The sequence below is a fragment of the Octodon degus genome, unplaced genomic scaffold (genome assembly GCF_000260255.1).
Source record: "Octodon degus isolate 3935 unplaced genomic scaffold, OctDeg1.0 scaffold00293, whole genome shotgun sequence".
Lineage (NCBI taxonomy): Eukaryota > Metazoa > Chordata > Mammalia > Rodentia > Octodontidae > Octodon > Octodon degus.
Genome location: NW_004524869.1, coordinates 592,625 through 613,434, shown reverse-complemented (window position 1 = coordinate 613,434; position 20,810 = coordinate 592,625). Strand labels below are relative to the sequence as shown.

Below are 20,810 nucleotides of genomic sequence, written 5' to 3'. Positions count from 1 at the left end.
AAAAAAAATATTTGTATGTTCTACATAGAAGTCCTTTGTCTCAGGGACAATCTATTATAATTTTTTTCCCAATACATGGGTTTTCTTTTTACTCTTCTGGTGATTTCTTCTGATATGTAGAAACTTTTCAAAACTATGAGAACTCAGTTGTTGATTCTTTGAAGTATTTCCCATTCAGTTTGGTTTTTGTTCATGAACTTTCTAGCTAGCCTTGTATCATCAAGATTTCTACTTACTCTCTCCTCCAGTAGATTTAATGTTTCTGTTTTAATTTTAAATCTTTGATACATTTTGACCTTAGTTTAATCCATGGTGATAAACATAGGTCTAGTTTTAGCCTTTGGCATGTGGAAAGTGAGGTTTCCCAGCGCCATTTATTAGAGACTGTCTTTCCTCCATTAACATTTCGGTCCCTTTGTCAAACATAAGGTGGCTAAGTGTGTTTGTAGTTGCATCTATGTCTTCTAATCTGTTCCACTGAAACTTAGGTCTGTTTTTTTGCCACTGCCATATTGATTTTATCACAGTAGGCTTGTAGTATAATTTCAAGTCAGAGATTGTGATTCATCCTGCCTTGCCTTTGTTTCCCAAGGTTGATTTTGCTATTCTATGTCTCTTTTGGTTCCTGATGAGTTTTAGAATTTTTTTCTCTAGATCTGTGAGTTATACTAATGTTATTTTAATTTAGAATGCATTGAATCTCTATAATAATTTTGGGAGCATGATCATTTACCTAATGTTGATTCTCCCTACCCAGGAGCAATGAATATCTCTCCATTCTCTGACATTCTCTTTGATCTCTTTTTTCAGAGTATTTTAGTTTCACTGTATAAATCTTTTACTTCTTTTGTGAGATTGATTTCTAAGTATTTCAATTTTTTGGTGTTATTGTGAAAGGCATGATTTCATAATTTTTCTCTTAGTGCATTTGTTGTTTGTGTATAGAAATGCTGTTGTTTTTTGAATGTTGACTTTGAATACTGCTATACTGAATTTGGTCATTAAATCCAGAAGTCTCTTAGTTGAGTTTGTGTAGTCTTCTATATACAGAATCATGTTATCTACAAATAATGATAATTTCACTTCTTCTTTTCCAATCATTATTCCTTTGATTTCCTTCTCTTGTCTAATTTCTTTTGTGTGTGTGTGTGTGTGTGTGTGTGTGTGTGTGTGTGTGTGTAACCGGGGATTGAACTCAGGTCCTTGTGCTTGCCAGGGAAGCACTTATTCCACTAAGCCATCTCCCCAGGCCTTGTTGTCTAATTTCTTTGGCTAATGTTTCCAGAACTATAATGAATAGGAGTATTGACAGTGGATGTCCTTGTCTTATTTCAGATTTTAAAGTGAAGGCTTTCAATTTTTGTGCAGTTAGTATGATATTGGCTGTTAATTTGTCATATATGGCATTTATCAAGTTTAGGAAAAGATCTTCTATTCTGATAATTCTGTAGGATTTTTATCATAAATGAGTGTTGGACTTTGTCAAAATCCTGTTCTGCATCTATTGAGGTGATCATGTGATTTTTTTTCTTTGGCTTTTTTGATGTGGAGTATTTCATGTGTAAATATTGAACCATCCTTGCATTCCAGGGATTAATCTCACTTGATTGTGATATATAATTTTTTTTAAATGTATTTGTTAGAGTGTCTCATTATGTAGCTTGGACTTATAATGATCTTCCTGTTTTTAGCCTCTCCATTGCCGGGATTACAGGCATGTGCCACCATGCCTGTCCTTGGTGGCTGGTTCAGAGTATGGAGCCTGGACAGCATGTGGTGCCTGAGATCAACCCCAGTCCCTGTGCTAGACTAAGCAGGCACTTAGTCCACTGAGTTGTCTTGCCAGCCCTTGTAATCTTCTTGATGATTGGCTGCATTATGTTTGCTAACTTTCTATTGAGGATTTTTGCATCTATTCTCATGGGGGAGATTGGCCTATATAGCTCTCTTTTGGTTGGGTCTTTCCCTGGTTTTGGTATCAGAGTAATACTTACCTGCATGAATTACTTTGAGAGAATTGCTATCCTTTTGATTTCATTCAAGTGTTTGAGAAGTGTTGGCATTAAATCTTCTCTAAATTTCTTGTACAGTTCAGTTGTGACTCCATTGGGATCTGGGGTTTTCTTTGTTGGTAGACATTTTCATCAGAAGGGCAGTGAGAACAGCAATGATCATATTTACTTACTGACATTAATTGTGCATTTTTTTCTCTATGACAGGATGTAGCTTTTGTATTTGTTGATACAATTTTATGCTTTAAGGCAGTGGTTGCAGGGAGGGAAGTTGGACTCTGTTATAGATTTGGAAAGGACCCCAGCCTGTCTGAGCAACAGAGACCTGGCTGGGCCAGCTGCAGCTCAGCAGGGCTATGACTTAGAATTTCCTGAGTCATTTGTGGATCCAAAAATGTTTTGTCTGTGTTTCAAAATAATAATTGAAAGGGAAGTAAAAACAGCCAGTCAGCTGTAAAAATTCTGTGCTATCTAGTGAGAGGGCCAGGTTGTTCTAGGTTGTCACCCCTGGGGGCAATCAATGGCAACATGCCTTGGAAAGCTGTGTGTAATTTGGATGAGAAGACTGCAGTTGTGGCTAGAAGGGAGCTGTGTTGGTGGCTGGTCCTATTGCTGGCTCAGTGTCCTGAATACCTGCACATTAAAGCAGGGAAGGATTATAAGATTACTTTAGCTTATGGTTTGACCAGACTCAGTCTACATTCAGCTGGTTCAAAGGTAGAAACTATAGCAGAAAGGTGTGATGATGTAAAGCTGTTTGCTTCATGGCTTCCAGGAAACAAAACACAAGCCAAGAGTGCCAGTAAGAGACACATCCTCCAAAGGCATACCTCCATTGACCACCTAAACCTACTATGCCAGCACCTAGCAGTATGTTCAGCTAAATACTCCCCAATAGATGTAGCTAGATATGTTGAACAGAGAACCCCAATAATTTGATCATCTTGAGAAAACCCCACCTGAACTCCTGAGGCTTTGGGGAAAACTTTGAGATCTAAACCTTTAAGATAACCTGAGCATCCACTAGGTCACCATCCCAGCTGTGATGTAGGTGTGAAGCACATTGTTTCCTGAGCTTATGACAGAGCTGCTGTGGGAATAGGACTTGATACTTCAAAGTTGTTATTGGAATCTTTACTGCATATGAAAAGAGACAGAATGATCATAGCATTTCTAATGCGCTGCCTGCCATGTGTTATCTTGACCTGTGTTTCGTGTTCAGGGTGGTGTTTCAGGCTCCTTCCCCCCATATTAATCATGTGATAGCCAGTCTTCCTGATAATTTCTAGCATGCATTAAACTTTATCCTGTCTTAGAATTCTGCATTTGCTCTTTTCTGTGTCTGGAATACACTCTCTGTATATCTGCAAATGGGCTTCTTATCTTCCAGGCCTCTGCTTAAATGGCATCCTTTCAAAGTGCTTTTCCTGGTCACCTTATTGAGAGACATTTTCCCTTACCCTACTGTTTACTTAAGCAGCCTATTGTGTCTTTCATAGTACATGTTACAACCTCTAGATTTTTATTGATTTGTCTAATTTCTGTGAATTAAGTCTTCAGCACCAAACTCCAAGCAGCATGGGGCCGGGGGCCATGTCACTGTTACTTACTGCTGTCTCCTCCATTGTAAGTACAGACCCCACCAAGAGATGCTCAGTGAATACATATTTGCTTCAAAGGAAAACTTAGCAATTTGGGATCAGAAAAATGAACCACAATGAGCTCCTGGAATCATTTGTGATGAAATTCAATTTATGATCTCTACTTCCTTAGCATCACATTCCAGTAGAGGAATCTGGACTTGGGATTAATTTTACATACACATTCTCAGATTTTCTTAGGATAATTGAGCTGTTAAAGTGAGTGGAGAAGCAGCAACGTGATCTGACTAGGAGACCAGCAGACTACTGACTCTCCAGGGTTTTTTATCTTTCTTTGCAAACCTTTGAGGATAGCATGGTTTACCAATCTTTCACATGCGCACAGACACAGGGATCTTTTACATATCAGACTCTTCAGTCACCACAACAGCTCTGGGATAAGACAAGAACACACAATCTTTTTATTGTATTTAGTATAGGGTCTACAGGGTCTACAGAGTCTCACTAAGTAGATTGGACTCATAGTGATTCTCCTGTTTTCAGCCTCCCAAATGCTGGGATTACAGAAACGTGCCACCATGCCCAGTCTCAATAGCTGTCTCAGAGCACCCAGTAGGTGGGACCAGCACTTCACACCAGGGATGGAACCCCAGCTGCTGCATCTGCCTAAGAACACACAATCTTAACTCCAATTTAGAAATTAAGAATTAGCCTCAGAGAGTTTAAATGATTTTCCCAGTGTCAAACAGCTGGGATTAGACTGTATGCCTTGATTTATATGCTTTGCTCAAAAAATCTTCTGCTTGTTTTGCAGATAATATTTGCTTTTTTTTTCTTTTTAATATTGTTTTTATGGTAAATTGATTGAATTATGGCTCTAAATTTTAAATTACTCTTAGCGATATAATCTTGTAGTCCTCTCTTTCTAGGATACCTTCATGTGTAATTCTGACTTTAAGAATCATAGTCATGTTTCACATTTTTAAAAAAGATAAATGAAAATAAGCCAGATTGTGGGTGGAGTCAAAATGAAACACCTGCAGTAGTAAATCAATCTAGTTGTATTATAACATTAATACAGTGTAGAAAAGAGCTAACCAAGCTAACTTTAGAAGGCTGCTTTTCTTTCTTTTCTATATGTATTTGCTACAGGGTCTCACTAAAGAGCTCAGACTCTGAGTCACAGTGATCCTCCTGTGTTCTGCCTCCCCAGCTCTGAGATTGGTCTTGGTGGCCAGCTCAGTGTACCTAGGGGAGGGGAGGATGGGGAAAGTCGGTGCAGCATGTGGTGCCGGGGATTGAATCCAAGTCCCTGAGCTTGTCTAAACAGTCCCTTAGTCCACTGAGCTACCTCCCCAGCCCTTAACTCACTTTAAAAAACAGTGTTTTAACATAGTAAAGGTACATAAATGTTGTACTCTAGCTAGTGAATTCTTTTAAGTAGAAGCATTAGTCAGAAATTTTAAAACTAGATGTCCTAGAGGACCAAGAAACTGAACATTTGTAAACAATAAAAATCACATTTCTCAGTACAGAAATATTCAAAAGGCTAAAATAAAACCTTTAGATTAAAATCAATGATATCAATGGTATTCATATTCATAAGACATGAGCATATATAAATAAATTGATATAGATGTAAATGTGTTTCCTAGCTGTCTCTGTTAAGAGGGCCTAGAAACAGTAATACCTCAGTAGAAAGCATTTCTATCACCTACAACTTGGTTGTTAATATTATTTCCCTAAAAGACTAAAATAAGGTTTGTAGGAAAAGTGGTTGATCCCAAGGCTTTGTCAGGAAATATACAAGACCTGAAATACCCTATAATTCAGTGTACACCTAACACAGCCAACATTAAGAAAACTCCAATGGCCACACCTGAGACCATCTAAGTAAAAAAAATAATAATTATGCTCTTTGCATTATAATCTCTGTGTGTGTGTGTGTGTGTGTATGTGTGTGTGTGTGTGTGTGTGTGTTTTACTTTGTTTGTATGCCCTACTGGGGATCAAACTTGGGACTTTGTACTTGGCAGACAAGTGCTTAATACCTCTGTGCTGTATCCCTGGTCCTGCATTATAATTTGTGGAATGTATGGAATATATCTATAATTTGTCCCTATTGTTATAAATAAATGTTATGATGGAGCGCCTTTTTTTTTTTTTTTCAGAACTGGGGATTGAACTCAAGCCCTTGCGCTTGCCAGGGAAGCACTTATTCCACTGAGCCATCTCCCTGGCCCCAAGTGACATTTTTCTTATGGCAGAATTTCAACTAATACATGTAGATGAAATTCTAGAGAAAGAAAATAATAGTGCTATTTGACAAAGCAATAACTGCTGAATGCAAAAATCACTAGTATTGCTAATATTAGCAAGCAAGTTTATGGTGAGATAGATGATCTTTTTCTAATTTTAACCTATCTTCTCATAAAATGCTCATTTACTACAAAAAGATAAACAGTAACTTCACAGTAGAGAAATTGGGAAGACACTGTCTTAATCAAGTGATAAAAGAATGGAAGTTAATGGGATGAATAGGAAAGTAAAGAGCCCTCTGGGTCATATAGATGTAGGGGGTGGGGGGACCTGTAAGGTAAGAGAGAAAGCAACACATTTAAGAAATCAGAAGGATTTCTCGGTCATGTATTAGTTAAGCTTTGTTCTTCTTAACACTCTAGGAGAAGTTAATTAGCATTGTTGTAACAAAAGATCTTTTGTGGGATATATTAGGTAAGACTTAAGTCCTTTAGCTGTCTGAGAATACCCAGAAAATCCATTTGAGCCAGCTACTTACCACCACTAGAGTTCTATAAATGTTGCTGTGGGGGCTTGTCTCTCATCTTCCAGCTGACATTAGTAGGAACCTTGAAAAAGGAAAATGACAGGGTATTTAAGGATTTGTATCTGTGGGCATTTTCCACCTTCATTTGTGTTGTATGTTACGGGTCGGTGCTGAAAGAAACGACGAGAAGACCAGATGAATGTAGCTTCAGAGGTCTCACTGAGATTAGTCTCTCTCCAAGTGAGCCCAGAGCCTCAGAAGCATCTCACTTTTATTGAGGGGTAAAGGCAGACTAAGGAATGTGCATAGTTACCTAAGTGAATGCAAATTACTCTCTCTATTATCTTCCACCATTTGCCTAATACTAGGTTCACACAAATGCTAGCCGATAACATCTCAAGCAAGGGAATCCAAGGACAGGGCGCCTGCAGGAGAAGCTGTTATCTGCTGTCTTGGGTCCCAGCTTGCCGGGAATTTGCAAACAGACAGCAACCCTCCTCCGGCTCAGTCCAGTGTTCCCTGCTCTCTTGGGACATCAGGCTTTTGCCTCAAATCTAAATCTCCACAATTTGAAATGGCTTAAGATAGCCTGTGGGAAAGAAATTGTGCTGCAGGTCACATGTGATTTGTATCCCCAAGGTGGGTCTTCACAAGTTAAACCTCCAATTTGTAAGGAACCAAGGACTTTAGGCTGTGCTCTTACTTGCCTGTCAGATGTAAGGATATTTGAAAGGGCAAGGCTTGGGGTTTGCTCCCATTTTATTTCAAAGCAATCTCACAGAACATTTTCTCTCATCTGGAAGATCATATTTATTTAGTTTAATTTTAGATTTCACACCTTAAAGATCTAAGGGCAGCTTCTCAGTCATTCTAGAAGTTAATATATGAATGACTTACAACAGGGGTATGCTAGGCTGGGTGCTGGGGTGGGCGCTGTGCTGTCAATGTCATTTCCCATGCACCCCCAAACTTCAGGGTAAGCTCAAAGGTAGGACGTGAGCACTGATTGGCCCTCATGATCTGTATTGGATGGAGATGGAATTCACTGAGTCACACTCAGTAATGAGAGTAGTCAGGCAGCTGACCAATAGTCCATCTACCATAGTAAGTAACAAAGAAATCCTGGCTCTCTAGGGCAACCAGAATAGGAGAAAGATGCTTTGCTGGCCAGATAGCTGGTCAGATATTGGAAAGCAGATCCTGGAGAAACCACCCTCACAGGTGACCGTCCAGCCAGGTCCTTACACAGGCTGGCTATATTGGATTAACTTTATCTTGTTCATTTGACTTTATTGATGCACACATCTACATACTTCAAAATGCATGACCATACTATAGATGCTAGTGTTATCTTGGCTCTTTCTTCCTCACCTCCATTCTTCAGAGGTTGCTATGATTGGTGCTAAATGGACTCACACAGAAAATGCAGCCAGGGGGCCCTGTGTGTCAACGTGACAATGATGAGCCTCTCTACCCAGACAGGAGTTGGGGAGTGAGGGTAGGCTTTGCTGAACTGTAAAGTTTATTGAGATACTTACAGACCCACAGAGTTATAAGATGCAATAGAGACATCCCTTGTAGCCATCACCCAGTTTTCCTTAATGGTATGTCTTCAAAAATGACAATAAAATGTCACAATCAGTGAGTTAACACCAACACAATCCACTGTGAGTGTGTAATTATTTCTCTATAATTTTATCACTTGTGTAGTGTTGTGTGTCCACTGACAGTCAAGAGACTGGACCATTCTGCCCATGGGATGATCATGCTGATCACCCACCTCCCTTCCATTTGCCCTGATCCTTCTGTCCCAATTCCTGGCCGCCACAAATCTGTTCTCAAATTTCTAAAATGTTGTCTTTTAAAATAAATTGTACATAAATGGAGAACCCACAAATGAATAAATAGCCTAAATACCAATATTTGTATTTTCTAATCGTTATTTTGGCTATTACATGTTCGCTTTTTAGGCGTTTAAGGAAAGCAGATATTCATTAATTTCTTTAAAAGATCAATAAGAGAGTTGGAAAAGAAATTCATAAAACCTTTGCCACTAAGTTATAAAATTATAGTGAAGAAAATAAAATGAAAGTCTTCACTATATGTTTAAATTTAGTTTTCTAACTATAAAAGTAATACTTTTGTACCTTACACATACCTATAACGTATACAGAAAATACAGTAAAGCAGACAAAAGATAAAACACCCACAATCCCCCTTTCTCTAATCAATTTCCCAGACATTTCAGAGCTGAAATGGGAATGTCTTGTTATTTCATGGGTATTCTTGGCCCTTAGAGTCAGGAAAGGACCTTATTCACAGAAAAAGATTTCTTTGAGGAAATAGAACTTACCTATCTTTTTGCCAGCTCAGTCCACCCTAAAGGTGAGGCTGGCACAGCATGTGATGCTGGGGATTGAACTGCAGTCCCCTGTGGCTGCCTAAACTTGCCTAAGCAGGCACTTTACCACCCCCTTGGGACATCCCCCACCACTCCGCAGCACCTCCCCCACCCCGCCTGCTGAGCAGGAATTTCTGCCACTTTCCAGGAACCCCCAGACCCAGTCCTAGCCCAGGCCTGGTGAGTGTGTGGGAGAGCTTCCCACTACCCTGTGCCAGCAGGATCTACTACTGGTCCCAGCCCAGGCGCAGCTTGGATGAGACCCTCTTCCACCCCCTCGGGACACCCCCCACCACTCCGCAGCACCTCCCGCACCCTGCCTGCTGAGTAGAAATTTCTGCCACGTTCCAGGAACCCCCAGACCCAGTCCTAGCCCAGGCCCATGGTCGTCACCCAGTCCTAGCTGCCTCTCCCACCTATTCCCCTTTGTCTCCTCCAGGCTCAGCTCAGGCCTGGCATACAGGCCTGGGGTGAAACCCTGCAGCTGCAATCCCTGCAGAGAGTGTAGAGGATAGAACCACCCAGCTAGTCCAGGAGCTAAGCAGGCACTTTAGACCATTGAGTTATCTCGCTGGCCCCAATTTGCCTAATTCTGATGTGTGAATATGTTTGTTGCTGGTATCCTGTTTTGAGGGCTCGGAGTTGGAGGTAGGGGAATGTGATGAGCAACAGTGGAGTTTGTGAAGGAGAAATGAAAGGCTAAATTAACATTTGGCTCAGTAGTGCTGAAGGGCTCATCTCTTCAAAGAATGAAAGGTCCCATGAAGAAAGCAGGGAAAGGGTCAATTCTGTATTTGTGCAACTTAGACTTCCCATCAGAGCCTGTCTCTGACTTGAGCTACAGCCTCAGATGTCATGGATTGTGGCCCTGTCAAGGTCTATAAGTGACTTTCTGTCACAAGGCATCACCACTAAAACATTCCAGATCCTTCTGATCGTTGACATTGCAATATTTGAAATGCAATATCTTATTGTGGCAATAACTCCATAAGCAGAGAGCTAAAGAGAAGGGAATACCAGGGACCTGCCTAACACTGGCATGGGTCGTCACCAGAACTCAGTGCCCACCTTGGTCCATCCTTTGTGAGGAAGGAACAGGGTATCTTCACCATGTTACCAGCCTTGTGAAAAGCCCTGTATCTTGGCTCTGTCTGCAGAATAGCTCAGCATTTTCAAATACGAGAGTATCACAGAGTCTATATGCACTTTGGGTGATTTATGTCCAGCTTCTGTGGAGTGATCATCTTTTTTCTTTTTTTTAACAGCATAGTAGTGATTTAATTGTAATCTCCACAGACTTTCCAGAGTAAACAATTACCACTTCATTTTTCTTATTTTTTAAGATGACTTTTTCAAAATATGGAGACTACAAATACAAGGACTTTATTTTAAAAAGCAAACACAAAAGATTGTTATAAACCCAGAAGGGTTAAAAGCTTCCATTTGGGCTAATTCAATCAAGAACCTGCACAAGTTTGTTCTCAGGAGCTAACATGTCACTTGTCTCTATGCAGGACAATGAATTCTAAAAATTAACATGGTTGTTCAGCATTTCAAATCCCACTATTATATAAAATCCTAGAAAGATCTGTAATATCCAGTAGCTTTAAAAAATAAGGTAAAAGACTGTTTGCTGTCATCAACTTTACCAGTGTTGGCCAGGCCTGTTTGATATATTTACAGGTGGGGCCGGGGAGATGGCTCAGTAGAATAAGCACTTGCTTGGCAAGCACAAGGGTCTGAGTTCAATCCTCGGGTCCACAAAGAAAAAGGAAAAAAAGACTCACCTCTGATACATTCACAGGGAAGATACACATGCTCTCTAATTTCTTAGAAAACAGCAGGTAAGAAGTAGATGTAAGAGATGTAGAAGAACAAAGAGAATTCACAAAGTCCTTTTCTTCAGTAACTTTCTCTTCAGAATCATCACAAAGCAGCCACTTCCCCTCATACTCCTTTCAACTTTGCACCACACAGGAGATTTTGTCCTCAAATGCACTCATGTAAATGCCTTTTGGGTTCCTGGATTCCTTGTTCCTGTCTGTTTCGTGGGCCCCATTAGTACTGTTCACCTCAGAACTTGTACTTCAGCAAACGCCCTACTGGCAGGCTTCTCAGGAGTAGACCCTTGTGGAGCTTGTGGTCGGCTTTGCTTTTCTGCCCTCCGAGAAGTCCAATAGCTTCCACATCTATTTGTTCCAACTCTTATTGAAACTTCTTCATCAAATAATTAGCATTTTCATTACTGCTTAAAGTAGTGCATTAGATGCAAAACGTATGACTATTTAGCCAGTGTGAGTTACTTGTGGTTGGGGACTTTCTGGCCTGGGCTAGGGCTGGATCTTGGAGTGATCATCTTTCTTCCCATCCTAATTCAGGTCCAGAAGAGATTATATACTGATCAGTAAATGATAAAACACAGATTGGGTTCATTGGAATATGAGTGCCATTTTTCCTTTTCACACTGCTTTATATATTGTCCCACCCATAGAAACAAAACAGTAAGTGCATGAACCCATGTTCTCATTCGAGGAGCAGTTATTGCATGCTTAAAAGCATCCGGGCTTTCTGCTGAGTCTTGAATACAGAGATGAATGAGCCACAGGCCAGTTTCCCTTGCAAATCTTCCCTCACAAGGAGAAGCTATCGAAGCCTCTGAACTGACCCAAGCAGGAGAAAATTAAATGAAACAGCAGGAGGAAATCCATCCTACTTGCTGCTTCTGTTAATAGAGGAAACGCTATCTTCAATTCCTAAGAAGAACAATATCATTCTGACCTTTGCCAGAAGAAAGCAAACCACAGAGTCTCTTTTTGGCTCTTGTCACAAAAGAAAAGTGAGCCATACAAGCAGCTGAATAAAGTTCCCCAGGATTATGATTTATGGTTCCTGAGCTTTTCTTGCCCTAAATTCTTTTGTCAGGTTTGTGATATTCTACTTGACTAAGAAAAAGTGGTGTGTTTAGTACCTTTATACTATTTAGAGAACAAGTTCTTATAATAGAAAACTATATCTGTTATAGCATTTTCTACTTTCAGAAAAGTGTTTCTGTAAATACATGATTTTGTAAATACAATGTCTTAATCACACTCCAGAAAAAATATTGTAGAGGACATATTTTGCAAAATCCCTTACCCCTCTCCTCCAGGGTGGACAACTTAAAAGTTTTAGATTAAAAAAAAAGTGTTTTTCTTTAAATACAGATAGTATAGCCGGAGAAGCAGGAGGGAAGAAAGAAAAAGAAGGAAAAAGACAAATATTGGAGAATTCAGTCAGCAGTAAACCAAATACTGAAGAGATAGCTCCTCTGGAGCACCGAGCTTCAGCTTAGAGAATCCTTGTGGAGCAGACCGAGGAAAAGTTCCTGAGCCCATAGAAGGTAGAGAGCTAGAGGCAGACATTTGCATAAAGCTGAAATTCTGAAAAATGTCACCCTCAGTGAAAGGTGCACTAGAAACTAAGTAAAACAACTAGCCAACAAAAACTACTCCACAAAGGGAAAATGGAAAGAGAGAGAGAGAGAGAAAATCACACCATTTTGAAATCTGCTGACTATAATTATTGTCTATGTAATAGATAGGCCTATAGTTAGATATATTATATGAAGTTACTCCTAGATGCAAAGACCTTTAAAAATATTCATACATATATATCTCTATCTATCTATCTATCTATTTGTGTTTGTGTGTGTGTGTGTGAGAGAGAGAGAAAGAGATTTATGTTATGCTCCTACATATAAATATGATCCCTAATATCTGTTTTAAAAAGGAAGATTTATCATTGTGGAATTATTGCTAATGCTGAAGGACAGGGCAGAGGTTTGCTGAAGGTCTCTGCAGTACTTCTCTGATTAGCTCGAAGTCGTCTTTCTGTTTTGCTCTTGACTTTCAGCTTGATTATTGGTATCTTGCCGAGCTAACAGTGACTGACCAGAATGTTCATGTTCCGAGGGATATGGGAAGGTGTTAATCCTACTTAGGCCCTGGAGGCCAGTTGATGAGATGAGTAACTGAGAAGTCCCATACCCTGGTGCTCAATCCCCATTGCCACCAGAAAACCAAACAAAAACAGAGAAAAAAGTGTGTGTATAGTGCCATCTGGAGGTCCTCAGTAGGAGCCTGGCAGACATTGCCCACCTAACATAAAAGGTTACTGCAGGTGTAGACTTCTGAAGACTTTCAGCAATGGAGAGGCCATAATCGAGTAGCCGGAAACTAGAAGCTTTTTTCACTAGTTGCCAATTGTTAGACTCTTATTGCTTCATTTGTTTATCTTTAAAAACAGCTGTATCCACTTAAACAGTGGCCCATTTTGAAAAAGGGAAAATCTACTATACAAGAGCAAAAATACTTAGGGTTAACAGAGAAGGAAGTAAACTTTTTTTGGATTGAAATAAGCTTTCTGGTTGAGGTACTGCAAATTTACCCAAAATTGACCTGAAGACACTGATTTCTTTGGCTTCTTAGCTGCAGCTGTTGTCAGATACATACACCAGCATTGTTATTTGGCTGCTGGGAAAGGGCATAGTGTTTTGCCTGCCTAGAAGGGACTTCGATTGAAAGTGTGGATTAGCCGCAAAGTCTCGACAGTTACATGGAGGCAGAGAGGACGTACGTTCATTCAACCAGAGGGCAGTAGAGCTAGGTGGACCTTCTGAGATCGTACCGTCTGGTGGCTTAATGCTGTGATTTTTGGAATTCTCCCTTGAGGGCCATCTGCCACACTCAGTGATCACAGCAGCTCTGAGGCTCTTTCTTTTCCTTATTTTCTGCATATTCTTTATTTGAAGAGTTTTCCACAACAGAAGTAAATACTAAAAAAAGAATTTAGTGTGGATTCTTTATTAGATAAAGGCGGAGGTGAGAACAGGTTTCCAAGGTCGAAGGGCTTACAAGCAGCTCTGGTAACTGTTCAGGTCAGTCCCCAGAAATGGGGAATTAGCTCTTGTTGACAGTGGGTTGGGATAGGAGGAAGCCAGACCTTGCCAGCCTTAGGTGTTCTCCTTCTCTGCTCCTGGTCCCACCTCTCCAGCTTCCACTTCTGGGTCAGGACTTCTGCGAGGGGTACTTGTCTGTATTACACGAGAGAAGCAGTGCCTTGTCCTATGTTTCCTTGTTTTAAGAGGGTAATAATAAAACTTGATTTGTATCATTACTATAATAATTAAATGATAAGTAATTGGCTCCAAAATGTGGTGAACATAGGCTGGACTCTGGGTAAGCATTCCATCACTGGTGGCTGTCGGCGTTTGTATTGCTGAATTGCTGCCGAGTGGTTATATTTTGCAAACCTTCTGCCTGAAGGTACAAGAAATGGTGCTGGGTTTTACTGTTCTTGAAGCTGCAGAATATGGACTGGAAAATCTTTACCTTGATATGGCCGTATAAGGAGAAATTGAACCTGGAACTAGGGAGCAGATAGATTAATGCCCTGTTTCCAGTGAGTGGTCTTTCTTGAACAAATTGGTAATAATCCTTGGGTTTTTCCAGATCTATTGAATATCTAGTATATGGCAGCAGAAGAGAATCCCAATGAGACCAGAGTAGAGGTAGGATAAGAGACAGAACCTTGAGAAATTGTATTAGCAAAAGAGGCAGTTTATTGTTCGTGCTAGAAGCTGCTGGCATGCCGCAAACCACCCCTGAACATGTACCACTATCTGAGGTTACTTGCTCCCTCGCACTAAGTAGAGCTCCTCTGTACAGCCTTGTCAGGGAGCTATCTGTATCTGTCTGTAGAGAAGAATGAGCTGAGGCATAAGCTGTGCTGCTTGTGAAAGCTCTAAGAGAGAGAGAGCTTTCTGAGGAACTACCTAAAGCATTATGGGAAAGAAAAATACTCACTACATCATATTTCCTCTAGATCTTTAGGCCCTCTGCTCTGTAAGTGAACAGGGCTGTCCTGGACATCTGAGCTGATACTGGACATAAATTCAGATATAGGAAAGGCAGTCCTTGGTCAACACTGGAAATTGTCCTTCCATAAACTGGCCATTAGACAAGATTTCTTTCCTTGCAGCAGATATTTCAGTTTCAGTGTGGAGAATTCTCTAGTTGAAACAAGTCATCACATGGGACAAATAGCCAGCTCTTGTAAGTCTTCCTTATTGGCAGTCCATCACTCAGTTCTGAGTAATCTTCATTTTTTTCCTTCATATGTGCATCAGACATTTAGTGGATGTCACTGTTGCCGGGCCTTGGTTAAGGTTGGGGAAGAGAAGAAACAAAATGGTCTGTGGCTGTTTAAAGTGTACAGCTGCTTACAGGCAAATTGGAGAGCCTCTCATGTCAGCAGTATGTTGTCTAGTCAAGGCAGAAAAGTACAGCAGTATGATGTCTAGTCAAGGCATGCCCAAAGCCAGAGAAGGGTCTATGCACAAAGTGTGTGTGTGTGTGTGTGTGTGTGTGCACTTGCATGTGTCCATACAGAGATCTGGGAGTACACTAGACGGTTTACCATCAGGATTGTTACCTTACCTTCTCTGAAGGATGGGAAGACTTGTTTTTCATACTTTTTGAGGTAAATATGGAGGGCCAGCTTCTTTGACTTCCAAAAGTTGCTCAGTAGGAACGTTTCTGTCAAACCTGTGGCAACTGCATCAGAACACAACAGGATCCACGCTGACAAATACAACCCTCTCTTCCCACTCTGTCCCAGCAGGGCCTGTTTCAAAATCTTCAATGCCTGTTGAACATCTGCCACTGTGGGCAATCGAACTCATGTCTCTCTCTTTGAGAATTAATTGAAACTTGATAATGATGTTTTCATGTGCTCATCTTCAATAATCCATAAAAAGATCAGCTGCTTTACAAGGGTGAAAGTCTTTTTCATGATTGCAAAAGGATTGAGTAGAACCTCTTTGTAAGTGCTATGTATGATCCTGGCTGATCTTGTAGAAACAGAAAGACTTCACTGGATCTAGGATCTTGTTTACTGTGAGACTCTGGGAAGGTTACCAAATGTAGCTGAGCATAAACTTCTTTATTTATACAATGCCATGTGGTAATATTAAGCTTCTATTATAGAATTGTGATGTGCTTAGCATGGGACCTGACGTTTGTCAAGCCCTCAAGGTAGGTTTTGTTGACAAATTTAAGAGCAATATATATATATATATATATATATATATATATATATGAGTAACTTAGAAAACTGAAAGTAATTCGATGGACTTATATCCTTTAAATGTAAATAAACGTTTGTCTCATTAGCTCGAGCTGCTGTAATGAAATGCTATAGGCTGGGTTTCTTAAACAGTGGAAATTGATTTCAGATTTGTAGAGATTAAGACCTCAAGATCAGAAGTTAGGCAGATTTTGTGTTTGTGAGCACTCTCTTCCTGGTTTGCAGATGGTTAGGTTTCTGCTGTGCTCTTACACACATAGATAGGGAGAAAGGAAGAGGCAGGGGGAGGAGAGGGAAAGGGAGATTTTGGTGCTTCTTCTTTCTGTAAGAACATTAATTCCAGGACAGAATCCCCACTCTCATGTAAGCCTAATTACCCCCAAAGATCTCATTTACAACTACTACTGCACTGAGGATTAGAGCACTGACATGAATTTGGGTGAGATGCAAACATTCATCTCATAGTCACTCTCTTTTCTCAATATTGAGAGGTAAAAGATTAAGCAGAGGAGAATAAAGGAGACATGAGAAAGACGGGGCTAAGGGAAACAGAAATTACCTTTTTATTTCTTGTAACTTTTCATCCATGCTAGCCTCATACCAGTACCTAAACTTAGTTATCTGAGTACTTGCGAGGACTGGAAAAGTCTTAGATGTAGACCAGGGAAAGTAGCCTAAGCTCAGGACCCTATTTTGAGGAAAGGACTATGTATTGGATAATCTCTGCCAGCTGCAGCCAGCTGGAGTGCCTTTGTGGGGACCAGAACACAAGGGAGAGATATCCCTATGGGGTCATGATAGAGCTCTTCCTTCCTACTTTCCTTCCTTCCTTCCTTCCTTCCTTCCTTCCTTCCTTCCTTCCTTTCTTCAATATTACTTAATGTGTTTTATCTTCACATGGACAGTGTAATGTAGGATCCAGAAAAGGTCATATAGCAAATCAGTGTAACTCAGTCCTCCAGTTAAAGAGCACTGGAGCTGGGGGAGGGTGTGGTAATTTTAGTTGTGGAGCATACTGAGACAGTGGCTTGGTCTAGATGCTGAGTGGGTGCGAATTACAGGGGGGGCTCAGCTCAGGATAGGAAAGAACTTTCCAACAGGAAAAGATGCCTCTAGGCTGGTGGGAGTCTTACAGAAAATGACCCCCAGCCAGTATGCTTCAGTTTGTTAGTTGCCCAGGTTCTGGTTGCTTCTGTCTCAAAGAAAGAGCTGATCACTACAATGAGCATTGTATAAACCAATCCCCAATTGACAAACCATTCTGTCTCTGTACTTCCTGCTTGCTTATCCTATATAAGTCCTAGACCACCCACCCTACACCACCCAACATCAGATCCTGATGTTTAGGAACAATCCTGATCGGTGCCCACTGATGTAAAAATATCTGCCTCCAAATCCCAGGTGTCATTTATGTGTTTCTGTCTGCCACTGCACTTTCATTACCCCATCAGAAGTGGTCAGCTCAAGGTTGGGTGGACAGAACAGAAATTAGGCAGGGAATATGAATTTTGCCACTTGGCCGCTGTGTTCTGCCCCAACCAGAACTTCAGGGTGAAGATGAGGGGAACACAAAAGTGTGTTGTACTCCTTAGAGAATCTTCCAAGAACTAGTCACTGTATTTCCATCACCTGTCCAGCTGTCTCTCCTCTTCCACTCCCCAATGAGTTAGTTCATCTCTCTCCAACTCCCTAAGGTATTCTGAGCCTACACCACCACATTCCAGTTAGGACATGCTCCATAACTACAGTGTCATAGAATGCTGAGAATGATTCTAGGCTGCTTCTTTCATTTCTTCCCCCACTATGATTGTATAGCTTCCTTTGGATTTTGTCTCCCCAACGGTGATCTTCACATATCAAACCTTCATGCACAAACCAGTTACTTCCCTTGATCATTTACTCTCCCTCCTTGGATCACTTCAATTTCTCTTTTGCCTGCTTAAGACAGGATGCTCTGGACCCAATGAAGTTTTCGAGCTTACATATTCTCTGGTTTCACACATGGTTTCCTCCATGGGAGCTGCAAGAGACTGTGGGGTATATAACGCAAAATGCATTGACATGGGGCAGAGACGTTCCTGGGCTTCTGAATGGGCTATGTGACTTCAGGGAAGTTATTTTCCCAGCCACTTTGTGGATCAGTTTCTACATTTGCAAATATCTACTTCAAATCTTTATGAGGAGAAATGAGTTGGCACTTAAAAGTGTGGTTTACTATTTTTGCCCACAGTAGGTATTGAATAACTTGAAGAAGAAAATGAGCTCCCAATCTTGTTAGAAATATTGTTTTAAAAAGTGAAAGATGTATTTAACAAAATAGATGATGATGATGATTAATGTATTTGCTACAAGGTCTCACTGTGCAGGTTGGACTTGTAGTGATCCTCCTGTTTCAGCCTACCCAGCACTGGTATTACAGGTTAATACCACCATATCTGGTTTTGGTGGTGGCTGGCTCAGTGTGCCTGGGGCAGGGCCAGCATGGCATGAGGTACCGGGGATTGAGCCCGGGTCCTTGAGTTTGCCAGGTAGGCTCTTAGCTGTCTCCTGAGCTATCTCCCCTGCCTGCTCATGATTCTTTGTAAAGAAATACTTTTTGAATTTTTGACTCAAATTATTTTGTCCATATTCACTTAAATTCATCTCTTCTATTTCAGTTATGTATATAAGAAGAGTGTGTGCATATATTATTAAAGATATATTATACTTTTAGCCTGCACTGTTACAAACTTAAAGATATAATGTGAAGCACATATATGCAGAACTATCCCACTATCTTCTGCTTCGTGTCCAGACAGTCTTGGCACCTCAGGGAAGCAGGAGCTTCGGCGAGAGAAGTGGGAGCGGAACAACTTGCCCAGTAGAAGCCTTTCCCGGCGCTCCATCAGCAAGGAGAGATGGGTGGAGACGCTGGTGGTGGCTGACACGAAGATGATTGAGTACCATGGGAGTGAGAATGTGGAGTCCTACATCCTCACCATCATGAACATGGTGCGCAGGCTTGCGGGAGGGAGAGGTGGCTGGCCAAGTTAGTAGAAATGCCCTTCTTCCCATAGATGTGAGCCTATTCCTTAAGGGAATGAGGAAGGAAACTGAAGACAAATTAATCTCTCCCTGAAATGCATATACATGGGAAATATTGTGATTTATTGTTAACATAATTCCAATTAATTGGTACTTACCAAGTGATCCTGTCCTTTTAGTATGACTTTATCTCAGTGATTGTTTATGTTAACTGATAATCTGATGCAAAAAGAGCTAGAACAGGGTTTCCTCAAGGTAGAGTGAGAACCGTGATGAAGTTATACTGTAATTCTTAAATTTAAGCTTCTTTAGATCACTGACGTGTTCTGTCTTCCCAGAGAGGACCTCTGTCTTATCAAAATGGGGAAAAGTATTCACTGAAGTGGCTAAAAGAAGACAGGGAAGCCTTGAGTTAGGGAAAAGGTCAAAGAAAAGAAAGGCATACATAATTCAAGCACACAGCTCATCAGTTATCTTGAAAGCTAGCCATTTAATAAATATCATAGATGAAGGTTGAGTTATAGGCACACCTTACATTTCTTTGCACTATGCTGAGAATTCATGCCCTGTTTATGTAAGGCATTGCAGTGCTGTTTTCCCCTCTAGCATGGAGATATATTTATTCATGGAGGGTTACGGGTTTTCTATTTCTGTTCCCAGGTCACTGGGTTGTTTCATAACCCAAGCATTGGAAATGCAGTTCACATTGTTGTGGTTCGACTCATTCTCCTTGAGGAAGAAGAGGTAAGGAAGGTTTTTCCCTCCACTCTCTTGCTGTATATCTTCACATTTCCTACCTCATTTTTTTCCACTAAAAAGGACTTGGTAAGTAAGGGAGAGGTTTCCAAATAATTTTTTAGAAGCCCAAAGAGAAGAAAAGCATTATTTATGTGTCATTTTTGAGAATTCTTCAGTATTTTATTTTATTGAGAAACAAATATCAATGAGGCAGTTTCCAAGCTGAATAAAAGGACATTTTCAATAATTAATACATTGCACATTGTTATTGTCTCAGCAGTCATCCACAGTATAAGAAGCAGCCCAGCTATCCCATCCAAACACTACTACTACAAATCCTTTCTCTCACTGAACCAAGTGAAAGCAGCCGTACATCTGTCCTAACTATTCTGTATATACAAATACAAAACGGTCCTACCTCTGTATCCCCCCTCTCCAGTTCTGTCCTGTCAGAGGTAGGTATTCTATTGGCATCTAAATAGTATAAGTGCTTGAATTCAGCAAAGCAATCCAACACAGTCCAGTAGTCCACAATAGTAGGGGGTTGTCTACAGAAGTTGTTGACTAGATCTCAGCATATTAATATGGCTTTACTTTATACACCTCATTTTAATACTTTTCTGCTGGATGGTGAAGACCAAGATAAAGCAAGACCTATATAACAAGAAATGTAACTTTTGCATCTGATAAGATCAATCAAGTCCCCTCAGAAATTATCCTGTAACCCTGTACTGTATTTTGTAGCTCCTTTGTCAGTGTCAGCCATGTGGATGAGTCATGGTCAATGCTTGACCAATTTGCTCTCTGTGAAAGCCTGAGAGAAAGTTTTCTCTCCATGTAACTCTCCTTGGGCACACTCTACATCATCGATCGCGAGTTCTTCAGTATTGAACTGAAAATGGAAAATATTTCCAAAATATGCATAGTTGGAATCACATATCAGTACACTTAATAATATGAAAATAAGACAATACCCAATAAGAATGGCCCATAGTGCGGACCTGCCCCTTAGCTCAGTTCTTTAAGTGGCTGCTTCCACAAAGCAGTCAGGCACAGGTTGCTGTCATTCGATTCCCACAACTCAAGCCAGCCAAACCTGCCCTGAAGGCATTCGGAGCAAAAAA

At 40.6% G+C, this 20,810-nt stretch overlaps 1 protein-coding gene across 2 annotated transcripts in view; it reads left to right on the top strand.

Moving 5' to 3' along the window:
* The window catches only part of Adamts12 (ADAM metallopeptidase with thrombospondin type 1 motif 12), a 402,762-nt gene that overhangs the window by 177,428 nt on the left and 204,524 nt on the right, over positions 1-20,810 (top strand). For both annotated transcript variants that reach the window (XM_023707482.1, XM_023707481.1), the window contains exons 4-5: positions 18,719-18,915; positions 19,609-19,692. In XM_023707482.1, the coding sequence (XP_023563250.1) occupies positions 18,719-18,915; positions 19,609-19,692 (281 nt within the window). The remainder of the gene's footprint in view (positions 1-18,718; positions 18,916-19,608; positions 19,693-20,810) is intronic.